This window comes from Temnothorax nylanderi, unplaced genomic scaffold (assembly GCF_030848795.1).
Source record: "Temnothorax nylanderi isolate EJ_2023f unplaced genomic scaffold, tnyl_v1.0 TNYL_tig0023_pilon, whole genome shotgun sequence".
NCBI classification, from domain to species: domain Eukaryota; kingdom Metazoa; phylum Arthropoda; class Insecta; order Hymenoptera; family Formicidae; genus Temnothorax; species Temnothorax nylanderi.
In genome coordinates, this window is record NW_027249085.1 from 1,549,793 (window position 1) to 1,566,774 (window position 16,982).

The 16,982-nt window shown below is 29.1% G+C and overlaps 2 protein-coding genes and 1 long non-coding RNA gene across 5 annotated transcripts in view; 2 read left to right on the top strand and 1 right to left on the bottom strand.

The window, feature by feature from the left end:
• LOC139769599 (uncharacterized) overlaps positions 1 to 13,993 on the top strand; it is a 29,104-nt gene extending 15,111 nt beyond the window's left edge. Inside the window, exons 9-11 of one of the 3 annotated variants that reach the window (XM_071700833.1) lie at positions 62 to 4,224; positions 4,354 to 5,062; positions 5,239 to 6,425. In XM_071700833.1, the coding sequence (XP_071556934.1) occupies positions 62 to 4,224; positions 4,354 to 5,062; positions 5,239 to 5,769 (5,403 nt within the window). In that variant the 3' untranslated portion in view covers positions 5,770 to 6,425. Of the gene's footprint in view, positions 1 to 61; positions 4,225 to 4,353; positions 5,063 to 5,238; positions 6,426 to 7,123; positions 7,268 to 7,642 lie in introns of those variants that run through there. The other 2 variants (XM_071700834.1, XM_071700835.1) reach the window with 2 other exon arrangements.
• LOC139769613 (uncharacterized) overlaps positions 1 to 14,562 on the bottom strand; it is a 32,466-nt gene extending 17,904 nt beyond the window's left edge. Inside the window, exon 1 of the long non-coding RNA XR_011717608.1 lies at positions 14,453 to 14,562. This is a non-coding gene — a long non-coding RNA (uncharacterized lncRNA). The remainder of the gene's footprint in view (positions 1 to 14,452) is intronic.
• A 71-nt stretch (positions 14,563 to 14,633) lies between these two features.
• Vps24 (vacuolar protein sorting 24) lies at positions 14,634 to 16,850 on the top strand. Its single transcript, XM_071700848.1, has 4 exons — positions 14,634 to 14,823; positions 14,886 to 14,946; positions 15,296 to 15,690; positions 15,951 to 16,850. Exons 1-4 carry the CDS (start codon positions 14,779 to 14,781, stop codon positions 16,104 to 16,106), a joined length of 657 nt encoding a protein of 218 aa, XP_071556949.1. The 5' UTR covers positions 14,634 to 14,778; the 3' UTR covers positions 16,107 to 16,850.
• The last annotated feature ends 132 nt before the right edge of the window (positions 16,851 to 16,982 follow it).

The window sequence follows — 16,982 nt, forward strand, 5'->3', positions numbered from 1 at the left end:
GCTTGTGTACGTATATCTAATTTAATAATATACCGATATCAAAAAGATATTAATTTAACAGGTAAAGGCTTGCATTTGTTCTGAAGAGGAAGGAATCGAGAACAATACAGTGAAGAAATTATCGAAGCGACATGAAAGTGACGTCCGACAAGATAATCAAGAAGAAAAAGAAGATATAAGTGAGTCAAGTGTAATAGAAGATGATGTAAGAGAAAATATGTATCAGTCAAATTTAAAAAATCGGAAGTTTTATGAGAAACAAGACAGAAAAAAACAAAAAAACGTGGAAAACACTAAAACTAAAAGTCAACAGAATGTTTGGAATTTTAAATTACTTGCACAAATAAGAAAAATTTTACAAAAACAACTGCAAAAGAAGAATAAAAAAGAGCCATTAAATTTACAAAAATCATTCATGATCGATTTGGGAGAAGAACAAAAAAAGTCATTTGAGGAAATAGAAAAACAGCAAAAGTTAGACAAAAAAGATTTAAAAGAAACGGAAGTTAATGACAAGTTTGAAAACATTCGAGATATATTGAAAAAGTATAAATGCATTCTGCTGGAGAAGAAGGCTGAAATGAAAACCGAAGGTATCCAAGATCTCGAATCAGACATTCAAAATATTGACAATGCTGTGATGTTAATATCAAAGATTGACGCCTTTCTTCTTAATAAAGTTACTTTAAATGAGTCTATTATAAGTGAAATCAAAGGTAAAACAACGAACGAAGAAGAATCAATAGCTAGAATGAGTAAAAAATTAACAGAATATTTAACCGAAATAGAAAATTCCACTGAAACAAAGTCAAATATAATAAAGAGAATAGAAAAGTACTTCAATAAGTTCTATAATTTGCTAGAAAACGATAATTCAGTAAAGAACAGTAAGAATAGTCAAATTTTTGTCCATGAAGATTTAATGAAAGGAAAAAGATTTAAAAGACATCTGGATGAAAAATCAGAAAATTCGAAAAAAATCAGGATATTTAAAAAGCGCTCACAAATAGATAATTTAAAAGATTATATATTTAAACAAAATATAAAATGGAAAAATGACGATGGAAAGAAACTAATTTCGTCCGACAACTCAAAGAAAAACTTTAATAATAATGAGAATAAATATAATAATCTGTTTCCTATCAAAAGATTTTTTAAAAATATTGCTTTTGAAAATGCTGCTCATCAAATCGATTATCAACATTTAGTCCAAGAACATAAAAGAAAAGAAAACGATAGTATCTATAGGAAGCGCTCTAAAATTGGAAATATGGAAAAATATCAAAGTTTAGTGCAAGAACCTGAAAGAACGAAAAGGGATATTAACAAAAAATTAGTCGAGATAGGTGTGAGGAGAGATAACACTTCCAGAAAACGTTTAAGAATCGACGACTTAAAAAATTATGCAAATGAGAGAAAGACAAAGCAGAAAGATGATATCAAAAGAGAAGGATTGTTGGTTCCATTCAATCCAAAAATTACTAATAGCGATGAAAACAACTTTTACGGTTTCTTTCGGCGAGATCCTATCAAAGGATTTCCTGAAGGTGATATTTTTGTGGCTACGGGGGATTCGTTAGAGAAAAATGAAAAAGATTATGATTATGTTGAAGATGAAGGCAATGGTAATGACGATTTAGAGAAGGAAAACATGCAAAACAATCAAAAATCGATGTTAAGCCATACTGAAGATACTTGGGTTGAAAAAGTTGAAGATGATAACTGCAATTACATGCCAAATGAATTTTTTGAGAACATTAAATTAACTAATACAAGAATAAAAGAGAATTCTAAAAATTATGATGATCTATGGGAGGCAGAATTTCCTTCTGAAGAACATAAAAATAATAATAATAATAATAACGAAATTACTGCTGCAGAAGTTATTCAAAAGCCGCCTAACGAAAAAAAGGAAAGAGAAACGAACATGCAACACACACAGTTACTTAACTATTACGACGATTCCGAAAAGCAGGAATATGATCGGGACGCACTACGACCGGCTTCAAGATACTCGTCGATGCCTTTTGATCAACTTTCCAAAACACCAACTTCCAATATCAATTATCAAGCATCGAATGTAAAACTTAAAGAAGCGAAGTTGGAACCAGAAACAAAAATTTCTTTTTATGTACCTTCTCAAACTTCTACTGCGAGATACAATTATGGTAATTATCAGACATCAAATATAAATCACGATAATATAAAATTAGAAGACGAAAAAGGCTTTGTTATGAAGATAGATAGTAGAGACGATATTAATGCAAAAACAACTCAATATTCTAGACCTACTAGTGTATACGCAGAACATCCTATTCATGATAAAATTTTTCATAATGAAAGAAATAAAAGAAGCAATTGGGAAGCGCTTCGAAAGGTTTTTGCTGAAGAAATGATTAAGGAAGACGAAGAAAATGCGAGAGATTGCCATTGTAGGGTCATCCGAGCTTCCGATTCGCCGAAGAAGCTTTATTATCGTCGTGTAAAACGTAATATTTTACCTACAGCCCGATTTACAGATACTTCTTCAGAAAATAAAAGTACGAGTTCAAACGTTGCACAATCTAAGAAAAATGTTCAAACTTCTATGACAAGAAAAGAATACGACGAAATTATGGCAGGGGAGATACTTCCAAGTACAAGCATCATTGAGCCCGTTTCTGAAGAAATTGGTACAACTACGGAATCCGTAATCACAGATTCAAGTACACTGGATCATAAACTAAGCGATACGACGCAGGCGATTGATGTAACTTCAATATCAGAAGTGGACAATATTCCCGAGCAATATCATAAGAAATCTACTACTAATCTATTACCTATAGACTCAGCTTCAGAAATGTCTCTAAATAACAATAATAGTGTTAAATACGTCACAAAGGAAACGTTTTTTCGTTCCCAACTATCAGACGTCCAATCAAAAAATAAGACAAAGGCGTATGATTCTTCCCAAGTTATTTCTAAGATTCCTTTGGAAAATGAGGGCAATCGGGAAGAGCATATTGTCTCCGTTACTAAGAACGCACAAGAAACAACCTACGAAAAAGCACAAGATCTCATCAACGAAAAGGAGAAAGCCGACAATTCAATCTATCCAACAACCACCGAAAATCAGAAAAACGAAGAAGGGCACAACAATAATTCTAAAACTGGATTGAACTCAACTAATTTCCTCAAAGAAACATCAAAGGGGATTGCCGGGCAAGTGACAACGGAAACAATTTTGTCAAAACGAGCAGCAAATACAGCAAACGATAATTCAAAATCAAATAAATCCAAAACAAATTCAAAATTATTTCGAAACATACAAGATAAACAGAATAGTGAATCAAAAGCTCAAATGGGGAAAGTTCATGTCAACACGAAAAGATTAAAGATTACCTTAAAAAACCCTTCTCTGGCATCGTTAGAAGGATTCACCAGAACCGAGGAACACTTGGTGAGACGCACAGGACAGATTGATAAGCTGAAAGAAAAACTGCACGCAAGACGGGAAAAATTGTTGCATCAATATCAAAATGAATTGACAAAGATTGCTGACGAACAAAAGAGGAATTTGAAGAGAAGAGAAGCATGGGAAAAACTTCGTGAAAGTGATGATTTTCGTCGATTGATCAATCAGAAAGCGTTTGTTGGAGTTCTACTAAATGACGATGTTACCTACGAAGATGACGATGAAAATTATTTAATTTCTATCGAACTTGTTCCTAAACAATATAACAATATTATCGATCAAATGAGTTCTCTTGACCGAAGGGATGTCAATCAAGCTGTGAGCAATAAAAAAGCAGGTGAATTAAATAATATAGATAAAAATCTTAAAGTAGATAATTTGGATTCAACGTTTGCAATAAATAACAAAACAGGAGATTTTGGAACTGAAACAAGCATAAGAAATAAGGAATTTGCCAGTTCCGATAACAGAAAGAGAGATATAATGCATTTAAAAACAACTGAAGATGCTGAAGAAGTTATAAAGACTAAAAAATCTGAAAATGTTGAGCTGATAAAACATGAAGAAATTAATCAATCTTACAATTCAAATGACAAAGCAGAACACAATTTAAATATTAAAATGTCTAACAATAACATAGCAGACGAATATGTTGAAAAAATTATTGATAATGATCTTAAAGCGACAGAACTTGGAAAAGAAAACATGCGGACACAGAGAGACATTGAAAAACTAACCGGCGAATATATGGGGCAAAAACTACATTTTCGGTAACGTATTTTTTTTGTGTCTTTACTTATTTAATAATTAAAAAATTCACGCTTAATTTAAAAAGTTTATTCTTAATTTTTTCAATTCTTATTTTTATTATCATTAATTTGATATTGTTCTATTTTTAGACTAATTGAAGCTGAAAATGTGAGAGATGAATTAAATCGTATGCGCATCTTTTTGAAGGAAGAGTCCTTGAAGGAGATATTTAATGATCGATCATCCCTTATCATTCTGGTGATAAAAAGAGATATACCATTAAGCGCTGATTTGTTCCGGAGATCAAAAAATGACTTAGTTTCTTCGAAGAGAGATTTCAAAGTTAATCAAGAGAACGAGAAGGAACGTGAATCAAATTATGTCACTCTTATACCGATTAAAATCAAGAATATTTACGAGATGTTAAATGCGAAGAATGATGATTTGTTGGACATTTCTGCACGATGGGACGATTTGGATGTACTAAGAAAAATACCAAATTCAATGAATGAATATCTAGAATATCTAGATGACGAAGCAACAGAGGAATTTGAATATGAAGATCTTTCAAATCTGCAAAATGAGAATATTGAAAATATTCCGGACAAAGAAACTTCATACGAAAATGAGCAAGATGTTTCTGTGGAAGATAGTGAAGCCGAATCGGAAAAAGATAAACAATATGAAATTACAAGCGACAAAATCGATAAGTATTTAAAAATAAAGAGCGAAATAGGATCTAATGAACGTGGATTGTTCTTATTGCTTCCCTGGAGAAACATGAAGAAACATGAAAAAAGGCTGAAAAGACAAATAAAAAATAAGATCAATAAAGACATAGTTGAAATAAAACGCGAGGTAAATATCTTAATCTAGGAAAAATTTATTTTAAAAAAATTATTTTAATAGATTATTTCTTAATTTTTTAAAATTATTTGTTATTATTTTATATTTTATATTAATAAATGCAATATTCTCTTCTCCATATTATTAATACTATCTTATTTTAATATACCATTTTATTCTTTTACAAGGTTACAAGGCACTCACAATCGAACAAACCCATTTTGGCTAAAGATCTCAAAAATAAACGCACTAAGAGATATTTAAATAATAATATTGACCAAGAAGAAGAAGAAAATATAATAGAGACAAATGATATAAAAACAAATTATTTACAACCTCAAACAAATAGAAAAAATCGCGACGATCTTCTTGAAGATTTCATAAAAGCACATAAAAAGACTAATTTGTATAATAATGAAGCTTCTTCTTTAAAAAACAAAGACAAAGATATAATTATACCATTAAATAACATTTCAAAGGGTAATAAAAAATTATTGCAAGAAGCAAAGTTGCGAAATCATATGGAATCTGTAGAAAAATTTGTCGATGATTCCGAGGAGAAATTCAATGACACTTTAACGCCGGATGAAGATAAACATCATAGAAATGGGACTTCCGGAACTACTGGCAATGCTTTCTATACTGCAATTATGAATATAAAAGATTTTTTTCGATTTTCTCAAAAATTTCTCAAATATTTAGGCCTAAATTTTAAATAATTTTTAATAGAAATATAATTTCGTATATTATTGTATAATATCTTAAATTCTTAAAATGTATGTAAAAAGTATATGCAATAATATATATAAAAATATCCAAACTATAAATATTTACATATAATAATGCTTTATATTATTTAAACATATATTATTTATACATATACATATATGTATAAATTATTTATATTTATAATTACACAGGATCGTTTTTAGTAGTATAACAAGATGAATATAGAAGAAAATGAGATTGTACATGAAAAAATAATTAAAAAATATAAAGTTTTTTGGTATATTTTATAAAGAAATGGAAAGTTAAAAAATTTATGTTATTTTTCAATTTTTTATTGTGATTATCTCGAGAACAAAATTTTATATATTTCCATATTTTTAATTTATATACATTTTCATGTAAAATTGATATATCCGTGTATTTGTAACTTGTAAAATTTCTTTATATAGTTTCGAAATGTATCATACGTATTATAAAGTTATATTATCGTTAAGAGATTTGTATATGTGTTTATAAATGCTAATCAGAATATGTATTATTTATTACAATTAAATAAAACAGGGAAACAGTAAATATAGGAATTAAGAATGCATTAAATGGCAATAAATAGTATTATTCTTAACAAATAAAATAAATTATAAAAGTCCTTTTGCATTTTAAGCCTCCTGAAAATCAATTCAACTTTCCTGTTTAGTTAAGTTAATTAATATTAGATTAATCCTGCCGCAATTATTTTAAGAAAATGCAGATGCATTTTGCAATTGCATTATAATTGTGATCATGATGTTATTCATATATTCGTAGAATTGCGAGGAATATTACAATTATAAACAATTCTTAAGAAAATTAGGTCACTAATGATTGAATTAAAAGTTGTTCATACCCATACGTATATACGATATACATGTTGCGACATAATTAACGACATAAATTTCATAACAATGTGATGATAAAATATATATACAATCATTGAATCATCGTATAATACAGTGCACTTTTGACCATGGTCGAGTTCAGTTCGTTTTTAGAGACGTCAGTACAAAGTAAATTTCACCGTATATTTATTATGTAACATTTATACCTTTCAAATAATTATTAATATAATTTATTAAATTATTTTAATAACTAATCAGTTCAAATATTAATTTAGATAATTCTAAATATTGCCAACTTTCATTTTCTTGGTTGTTACATAGTGTTCAGTAAATTGTAATACAATCCGTGAAACAGAATTCTTGTCAGTTATGTTATAATTTGCGTTTATGATTGACGTTATATAAATATTATAATTATAACTATATTATCTTTTTGTACAATGTAAAAAATTTTGTGTTTATAATCAAGGAGCACGATACATCAATTAAAAATGACAGTGATCAATATGTATGAGAAAATTACTTTGTGTCTTTGGATCTTATTTGTGATTGCCCGTTCGGAAGAAGTTTCTACTGCTAAAAACGTGGAAACTGCAGATTTCTCAAATTTAAGGTAAATAATATTTATACATTTATTTATTAATTAAAGTAGAAAAGTTAAAAAAAATTCTGAACCTCTTTGAAGAAGAACATGATTCTTTTTTCAATTTTATATAAAGAAAGTTTAATTTTAGAAAATATATAAATATATTAAGTTTACTAAAAGTAACAGCATTTATATTAAAAAATTAAATAATATTTATATACTTTAAGAGAAACAATATGTATAGACAATAGTAGTGTATATGGCTAAGATCGAAGTAAAATAATTCATGAAAAAACACATGTATATTATAACTTTATCATTACATTAGATCTGAAGGGATTAATATAATATAGTAATTAATTATAATTAAAAATTTTATAAAAATCCGAAATTTATCGAAAACAACGTTACAATTATCTTATCTACAATAAAATATCTTTTTCCATATTAATATAAAACACATCATTATTTTTTAATTTTAATTTAACATAATATGATCTTTTTGAAGTTTCATTTAACTCGAATAACCGTATTCGAATTGCGAACGTAAAAGTATGTTAGTCGTAATTGCACAATTGTTTGTCAGCATAATTAATGTCATTCATATTACGTTTCGTACACACAATAACCTGCTTTGTCACAATAAACTGCTGAATTGAGAATTTTGAATCTATATAGAATTATCAGATTGCCTGGCAACATCAATGTAAGATGTAGATAAATTAAATGTAAAATGAAAAAATCCATTTCAAATAAAAAATAATTTTGATTTTGATTTGAATAAATTATTCAAACAATTTAAAATTGTTATCAATTTTATTAATGTATATTCTAATTTATATAATTGTCAAACTATGTGTGCATAAAACGTATTCATCAAATTAGCAAGTTCTTTCTGAACAAATATTTTATTACTTTTAGATTATCAACAGTTCTACCCTATCCATCACTATATAATGACGAACATCTTATAAAAGATAATTCAAAGAGATCGCTCATTTTATTAATGCCACTATCACAAACACGAAATGAACATGAAAAGCCAAAGGAAATAATCCAAAAGACAAAACGTTGCGGTACACAACATCGAAAAAATAGATTTTTGTTATTATCGACAAAGAAAGATAGTAATAAAATAAGATCCACTGATAAAAATATCAACGTGGGAATCTCCAAGCAAAACTCAGATGACCATATCATAAAAAACGCAAAATACTCGCAGAAAAAATCGCCAGCGTCAAAAAGAATGATAGCTGAAACACTTGAGGATGAAATGATTCTGCGAGCTCTCAAAGACAATTTAAATGCGGAGGATGTAATTATAGATTTAAAGTCTCAAGAAAAGGCAAAGAAATGTAATACAGAAAAATATATTTGCCATTGCAAAGAAGAGAATTGTTTCTCTAGTTCATCAAAGAAAAGTTCTTCAGGAATGTTAAGTTCCTCCAGAATAGACAAACCTGAAAAGACAAATTATCGGAAACTAATAAAATATGAAAACGCCAAACCAGATATCTTACAGCAAAAATCGCCAATATTATACCACGAAAGTCTTCATGATTTGCCTCTACCTAATCTGATCGATCATTTCTCAATACAACCTTATCAAGAGACATTAAACATTCCCCCTGTCCCAGTTCTATATGGAATAATACCAAATGTTTCGCCTCACATGGTTGAAAATGAAAGAAAATATATTAATGTCCCATTTGAGGACAGATCAAATTATTTAGTCGGAAGTAACCAATATCAACCGATTATTCATGAAAAACCGTGCATTTGCTCACTTATAACTGAAAGACATCAAGATGAAAGTTCCATGTCAGTTACTTCACCTTCGACAAACTACATTGACGCAACCACTATTAGGGAAACGACAGATGATTTTGAGTCAAATAATCTGATTGGTCAAACTGAAGAAGATCAAGAACATTTTCCTAAATTGACTACAGAAGCTTCGAATGTAGATTCATCAGCGAATTCAGAAACAGAAACTAATTTAAACTTGAATTATTATTCGACTGATGTAACTGAAGAAAGTAATACTATAAGTTCTTTTAATTTAAATAAAGTCACGCCCAAATCTAAAGATTTTACAGAACAAACCGAAAGAAATCCAGATAATAATCTCTCTAAGCTAATGACATATTCGACAGATTATGTTGATATTAGCAGCACACCATCCTTCGTCTATGACGGAACGAATGATGGAAAACTTATAAACATGGAAGAATGCATACAGCTATTTGGTCGCGATGTATGCGTACTCAGTGCGACGTCACCAAAAATGCTTGCTAAACAGGTGCAAGAAAATAATCTTAACAAGTATTCTACGATTAGAATTCCGGAATATATTACACAAATGTCCGCTAGAAAAGAAACAACGTTGAACAATATTGATTACTCAGACAAACTCAAAACAACTGACCCATACTTTACATCGGAGTCGTCTACTAACGGAATCAATAAATCAAGTTTTAATTTAAATAAATATATTGAATCAACAAGTGAAAAATCAAATGCTAACGTTGATGAAGCTTCTCTGCGTGAATTTCATCAACATCCAAAATCTATCGAACAAATTTCTAGGCCAGATGTTAACTACGATAAAAATAAATCATTTAGTACTATAAAAAATATACATACTCCAATGAAAAAATTGACGGATCCAATAGCTGATAAGATCGCGAAGACAGAAAGAAATAAATTGTTAGGAAAGAGTAAAAGTCATACAACTAAATTATTGTTAAATCCAAATGATGAGGAAATAGCAAGTTCAACTTCAGGTGAGAAATTCCTTTATTCTACTCCTTCATATAAATCTAGCAGTGATGAAGAAGCAAACAATTTGAAGATTAATCAACAGAATCGGGTAACAAATACAAATTCCAATTCAAATACTTCTCCTAAAGAAGAAACGACAGTTATTAGTTACGATTCTAAAACCGGATATAATTCTAAAGAGCAAAATAGAAACTATAACTTAAAAGAATCAAATACGGATTCTGAAAAGAAGATCCCTCAAGAACATTTTAAAGAAAAGACTACCACTAGTTCTAATTCCATAACCGGATATAATTTTGAAAAGGAAACAAAAAAGGAAATAATAGGAATAGAAGCCAGCGTTCATCCGGGAGAGATTTCTCAAGAACAATCTACAACGACACAATATTTCGATGATAAAAAATCAAGTGATTTAAACCACAAAGAAAATACCACCAACAATCTCGAAGCACCCATCGATTCTTCAACGAGCAGATTACCATTTTGTGATAATACGTTGCTTTTAAATTCCATCAGGAAGGTCATAAATGATTTTGCATCGGATGCTCGCTTAACTAGAACAAAAGATTTTGATGAAAACATTCTTCAAACGCAAGGTAAAAATTTACTGCCAGAAATTCTGCAAGTTCCGAATCTGAAGAATATCTTGTCGATGCCGCAGATAGAGAATACGATCGTAGAAAAAGTAAAAGATGTTTTGTCTTATGTCACAGCTATTCCCAGAAAAGATTTCACAAACGATTGGTCACATGGTGTGATCAAAAATACTTTACACAGCATATTGGATACTCTTTCTGGTTTTCATCACAAGCTCCCACCAATGACACTCGAAGAGCATCAATTCAAAGACGGACAATGGAAGACCAATTTAGTGACCTTAGCACCAATTTCAGATCAAAAGTTGTCGGAAGGAACACCGGAAAACTTGCGGGAGAGTATCAAATATCTTCTAAGTTCCCCGGCAATCGCGTCGCAAACAGATCAGCATATCGTGCGGAATATGATTGTGCAAAGCGTGAAAAATGGTTTAACCAACGATGGAGATGATAAAATAGATTTGATAATTCATGCACTAAATGATGTTCTCCAGATGTTAAAAAATTCAAAAGATATTAATGCATTAGAAAAAAGCAATGAAGTTATTAGTGACGAAGAAGATACGGACATGACTTTCTCACAAGAAATTCCAACAAATAATTATGAAATAGGAAAAAGTGTTGATAATTCAACATTAAATAACAAACAGAATCTCGACATCGAAGAAGGTAAAATGGACAGTAAGAAAATGCAGATCACAGACTATCAGAAAGCTAAGACATTAGAAAACAACGCAAATATATTAACTACTTCTGAATTTCCGCATTTATTACAATTATCTGGAGAAGAAGAAGAAACAACAAATAAAGTCATTGCTAAAATAAAAGAAAATATTAAAGATTTTGGACAAATAAAGAAGATAGATGTGCAAGCTGATGCAGAAAAGAAATTAGTTGAACCACTGCAACCTAAAATAACTTATCACAAAGCTATTTTACAAAATAATCCTAGCATATTAGAGACTCTTGAACCAGATTCAATAAAAACTGAACAATACATAAAAAGTCATCGCATCGATGAAGAAAGTGTTAAAGATACAGCAACAATGAAAAATTTTATACAAGAAACTTCACCTAATTACGCACAAGTATCAGATGGCATAATTTTAGAAAATATGGCAAGTACTAAGAACATTGGAGAGGAAGTAAAACATGCATTAAATGAAAAAACATTGACTACTTCAACTGAGATTGATCCATTAATAATATTAGAAAGAATTAAGTTTAATTTGCCACCAACAAAGTATTATTCGCCAGAGACTTTAAAATATGCGACAAATCATCGTATTGATGATAAAAATGTTGAAATTACGACAGCATCCAAAAACTTTATGCAAGAAACTTCATCCAATTATGCACAGGTGCCGGATGGTGTGATTTTAGAAAATACAGCAGAAACTAAAGATGACGGAGAAATGGAATATCCATTAACTACTACATCTGGTAATTTAATTTCATCCACAAATGTAGAACATAGAGATTATAAACCCAACATTATTTCAACAGGTAAAAATGTTTTAGAATCGCAACAGAATTTACAGCAGAATTTCACAGATGATAACATTATTAAAATCCACGAAGTTACTACGGAGATTCAACGAACTTATGCAAAAACTACGTACTTCAAAGCAGGGCTTTCTAGTGACGATAGCTCAAGAATTAGTTCGCCCTCGTTAACTTGTGAAACTACAGACATACGTGTAAATAACAACGATAATGGTAATAGCGGTAACAATAATAACAATCTAATTGGCAACAAAATAAATAATATTGATAATGTCATAAAAGCGAAAGAAATAATTGTTTCTTCTTCCAAATCAGCTGCTAAAAATGATATCGATCCTCCTCAGTTATTTCCTTCGTCAATTCTTCCCGATGATATCTCGGAACTTCAGAGATCGCAACTTTATTACACTAGTGACGGCATGAAATTACCGCTGGAGATAAAAAAATTAGAAGATGGTTCTTATGCATTATCGATCTCCAAAAATATATGCGAGCAGATTCTGACAAGAAAATGTCCCTGCTGCGTGCCGCTGCAAGGATACGTAGTTCGATCATTAAAAAATCATCAACAAGAAGATATGCATGCGATGACTTTAACGACTACGGAAAAGAAAAATCAAGCAGATATGTATGTAAATAACATTAAAAGAGATAGTCAATCGGTTCAACCATTTAATACATTGATAACGAGGAGAAGCGCCTTGAAGACGCAAAAATCAAAAGAAGAAGAAGAAGAAAAGATAAACGCACACCATCCATTGAATCAAAATGATAATAATCCAGCAATCATTTCGATGCCCGTCATTGATTTCGCAAAAAAATACAATCTATTGCTCGATTTCAATGAAAAAAGAATACTATTTAACGAAGTCGGATTGCAAAACAAAATGCAAAATTATGATAAGTTATTAATGAAATCAGGAACAGTATCTGAATACGATCAGTCAGAGAAAACAAATCTCAATAATTATCCTGATAATAAGAAAAATAGATTAGTGGGTGAAAATAATGAAGCAATTGATAAAGTTCAAGATTTGATAAATGTTCGCGAAAAAAAGGATATTCCGAATATAAATTTCCCGATACTTCCAATTACTAACAAAATTTTTAACTTGGGGAAGAATTCTGAAGAATTTGAAATACGAAAGGTAAATGCAGAAATGAATCAATCGGAAATAGGTCAAGGTTCAAAATTACGTGAAACCGCAAACGATGTTCAAAAAATAAATCTTGTACAGAAGATAAATTTCGAAGATCGAGAAAAAACCAATCCTGTTCTTGAAGGAATTAATATTTCCGGAAGATTGAAAATAAGCAAAGAAGAAATGAAATGGAACAAATTATCGGATATTGCAGAAGGTAATTACCATACATATAACTCGCAATAATAATTAAGATAAAAAGATATGAGAAAATAACGAAAATAACTTTGTTTTAGGAAATACTAATAAGGTTTTCCGCAAAAAAGAAAATAGGGAGCATGAAGCAACGGAATTGACCGACAATAAATATAACGTTTCAGAAATTAAAAATTTTAAAGAAAATATTGGAAAGTCGTCTAGATATCAACGAAATACAAATGACGTTGCAAATAAAGGAACAGAACTAGTAAAATCTATGCTTTATTGGCTCAAAGGTCTTTTCGTAAATAAGCAGTAAATAGTAAAGAATGACCTTTAATATATGTATAAAACACTTTATTATTATTAAAATATTCTTTATGTATGTATATAATATTTTTAATAATTCTTATAAATTGTATAACATTCAACTTCATCTTTTCGTTGCTGTTTCATAATTTGCAATAATTAAAATAAGTGATTGTATTATTAAATATTATTAATCGAATAAAATGTAATAATTCTTACTTTTTATTTCTCTTTTACCTAAATAATCAAAACTTTATTAAATATATATCAAAATTATGTGTCTTTTGATTATTATACGATAATTCTATACCAACACTGACGAGATATTAAATTTATTAAAGACTATCAATCCTGGGCAAATTATCGAGACACTATCAATGGGGCCGATCAGGAGGCCCGGAGATAATTAAAGATTATCGATATTATCGACTATAGATATAAATTTTTTGATTGTACTAACAAATATATTTGAATAATTAGTTAATATTAATTCGTAATTTATTAACGTACATATATTCATCAAAATTAATATACATATATCATAAATAAAAATGCATAATAGTTATCGATCGATGGATAATCAAATCCGGATGATAACAATAAAATTGTAGTTCGTAATTAAAATTGAATATCGGAATAAAAATTAATAATATTATTATAAGTTATTAGCTACTTACATTTTAACAGTCACGCAACTTCCATAAGATTGTCTTTAATAGTAAGAATTCAAGTAATGTTTTATCGAACCAAGTCATGTAAGCAATAACAAATCACAAATTTTATAACATATATGACTCGATATATTTTTATTTCAAAAGAATCCTCATTTCTTCAAATATAAAAATAATTTATATCGGGTGTGAGAATGACGTAATCGACGTAATCTACTAACCTAGCAACATAACCTTGAAGACTTTATGAGTCAGGACAATCAGGTAATAGCCAATAGGTTATGTCGATCAAATACCGAATGCTTTGACGTTTCTGTCGACGCGATTCGGACATGGGTTTGTTTGGAAAGTCGCAAGAAAAGAATCCTAAAGAAATGGTGAGTTGCTTTAAAATATCTTTTTTTTACTCTCATTTATTGGCATTAATTACATATTATAGGTTCAAGAATGGACTCACAAATTGAGGAAGGAAGGTTATCAGCTTGACAGACAGGTTAGAGGTAAGATATGTAGAAAAATTTCTTAGAAAAGTTTTTAAAAACGAAAAATAGAATCGCAATTAATCAGCAAAAAATCTTAATATGAAATCTTCATATTAAAATCTTAATCTTAATTTTAGAAACTTGAAACATTAAATTAGATATATTAGGCACGGAAATATTGAGATTTTAATTTTTATATTAGATAAAAATCTATCAAATCTAGGAAAAATATGATTTTAGAAAGATTCTTAATATTTTTTTAGAATCTTTAGAATTCTTGAAATTAATCTAGCCTTTTTCCTTTTACATGTTTCTCTTTTTATTGATTCCTAGATATTATTCGTATAAATGTTGCTTTCTTGTTTAGCAATTCAGAGAGAGGAAGAGAAAGTTAAACGTTCCCTAAAGGAAGCAGCAAAAAAAGGAGATAAAGATGTATGTAAAATCCTCGCAAAAGAGATTATAAGGGCACGTAAAGCTTGCAATAAGATTTATACTTCCAAAGCGCACTTGAATTCTGTATCGTTACAAATGAAAAATCAGTTAGCAACAATCAGAGTTGCCGGTTCGCTCTCTAAATCTACAGAAGTGATGCAAGCAATGCAGTCTTTAGTAAGAGTACCAGAAGTAGCCGCAACCATGAGAGAAATGTCAAAGGAGATGATGAAAGCAGGTATTATCGAGGAAATGTTAGACGAAACGATGGATTCTATTGAGGATTCTGAGGATATGGAGGATGAAGCTGATGAAGAAGTTGATAAGGTAGATCGTTATTAGTAATACTATTAGTGAATAATAAAGTGAAATGCATTAGAAAAAACAATTCAGAACTTTTCAACTTATTTTTTATTAAGGAATAACGCTATGTAGTTAGTAGATGCTCTATTTTATTGCGTATTTTATACATGATGCATTAGAAATACTTAAAAAGATTGTAACAAATAATTTTTAGAAATTTTTCATTAAACTCAATATATACAAATGATGACTATAAGATAAAATTCCTTTATATTCTCTCTCAGATTTTATGGGAAGTAACAGCTGGCCAATTGGGTACAGCTCCCGCGGTTGTAACAGAAAATCCTGGAATTCCTTCTACCTCTGCAGAAGAAGAAACAGAAGAAGATGACAAAGAACTTGAAGAGATGAAGAACCGATTGCAAAGTCTTCGCAGTTAGATGAATGATTAAAGAATGTTTGTATCATACAAATGTCAGGGAAATAAGTATCTTAATAATAACATTTATTAAATAAATAACACAAGTTATAAATAGTAGCACTTGCCTATTTATCATAATGTTATTTTGCTATTTAATGTAAATATTGTATTATCATATTGTAGGTACTGTCGCTTTATAGAACAAGCATTTTAAGCACTGTATATTTTTACATTCATTGTTCAATAATAATTTTCTTTAGACTTACAATTATGAATTATTATGAAGAGAAATTATGTAGATTAAATTAAAGCTAAAAGTAAATTATATGATAAATATTGCTAAAAAATTTTAAAAATCAAAATTTAAGAAAAAATTACAAGAGAGAGTAATTGAAATTAAGCTTTTAGATAATCTAACTTTTTTCATCTTTTATATTTTGTTATATGTTCAAATTTATAAGTATAATAGAAAAACTTAGAATTTGAGTCTTAACAATGGGTTATTTACAATCTTTTATTTTTTAGTTTGCGATTTATTTTGATATTTGCTTTAAATTTTCAAGTTATTTATGAGTTAGAATGGAAGAAAACATACAGCTGCAGCAAAGCAAACTCAAGCTATCCATACAGTATTGATGATTATTAATTGCTGTTAATTATTTAAACAATTTGAAATATAATGTTGAAACTTTAACAACTTTATAGTGAGATGAATTTTATGTTGAATAATATTGTTAACAAATAAATTGTAATATAATATTAATATTATTATCGTAATTTATTTTTATTATGACTGTATATCCGTTTAAGAAAGAACATTGATCGGTTGGACTTTATTTAATAATGGTTCCTTCATTGAGCATTAGAAAAAACAATTCTGAACTTTTTAACTTAT

What these genes read in the sequence shown, in the direction of transcription:
- Vps24 (XM_071700848.1), top strand. Translation starts at nt 14,779, where the DNA reads ATGGGTTTGTTTGGAAAGTCGCAAGAAAAGAATCCTAAAGAAATG. An exon ending in AAAAGAATCCTAAAGAAATG is followed by an intron (nt 14,824 to 14,885) that starts GTGAGTTGCTTT and finishes TACATATTATAG; the next exon opens with GTTCAAGAATGGACTCACAA. An exon ending in GCTTGACAGACAGGTTAGAG is followed by an intron (nt 14,947 to 15,295) that starts GTAAGATATGTA and finishes TTTCTTGTTTAG; the next exon opens with CAATTCAGAGAGAGGAAGAG.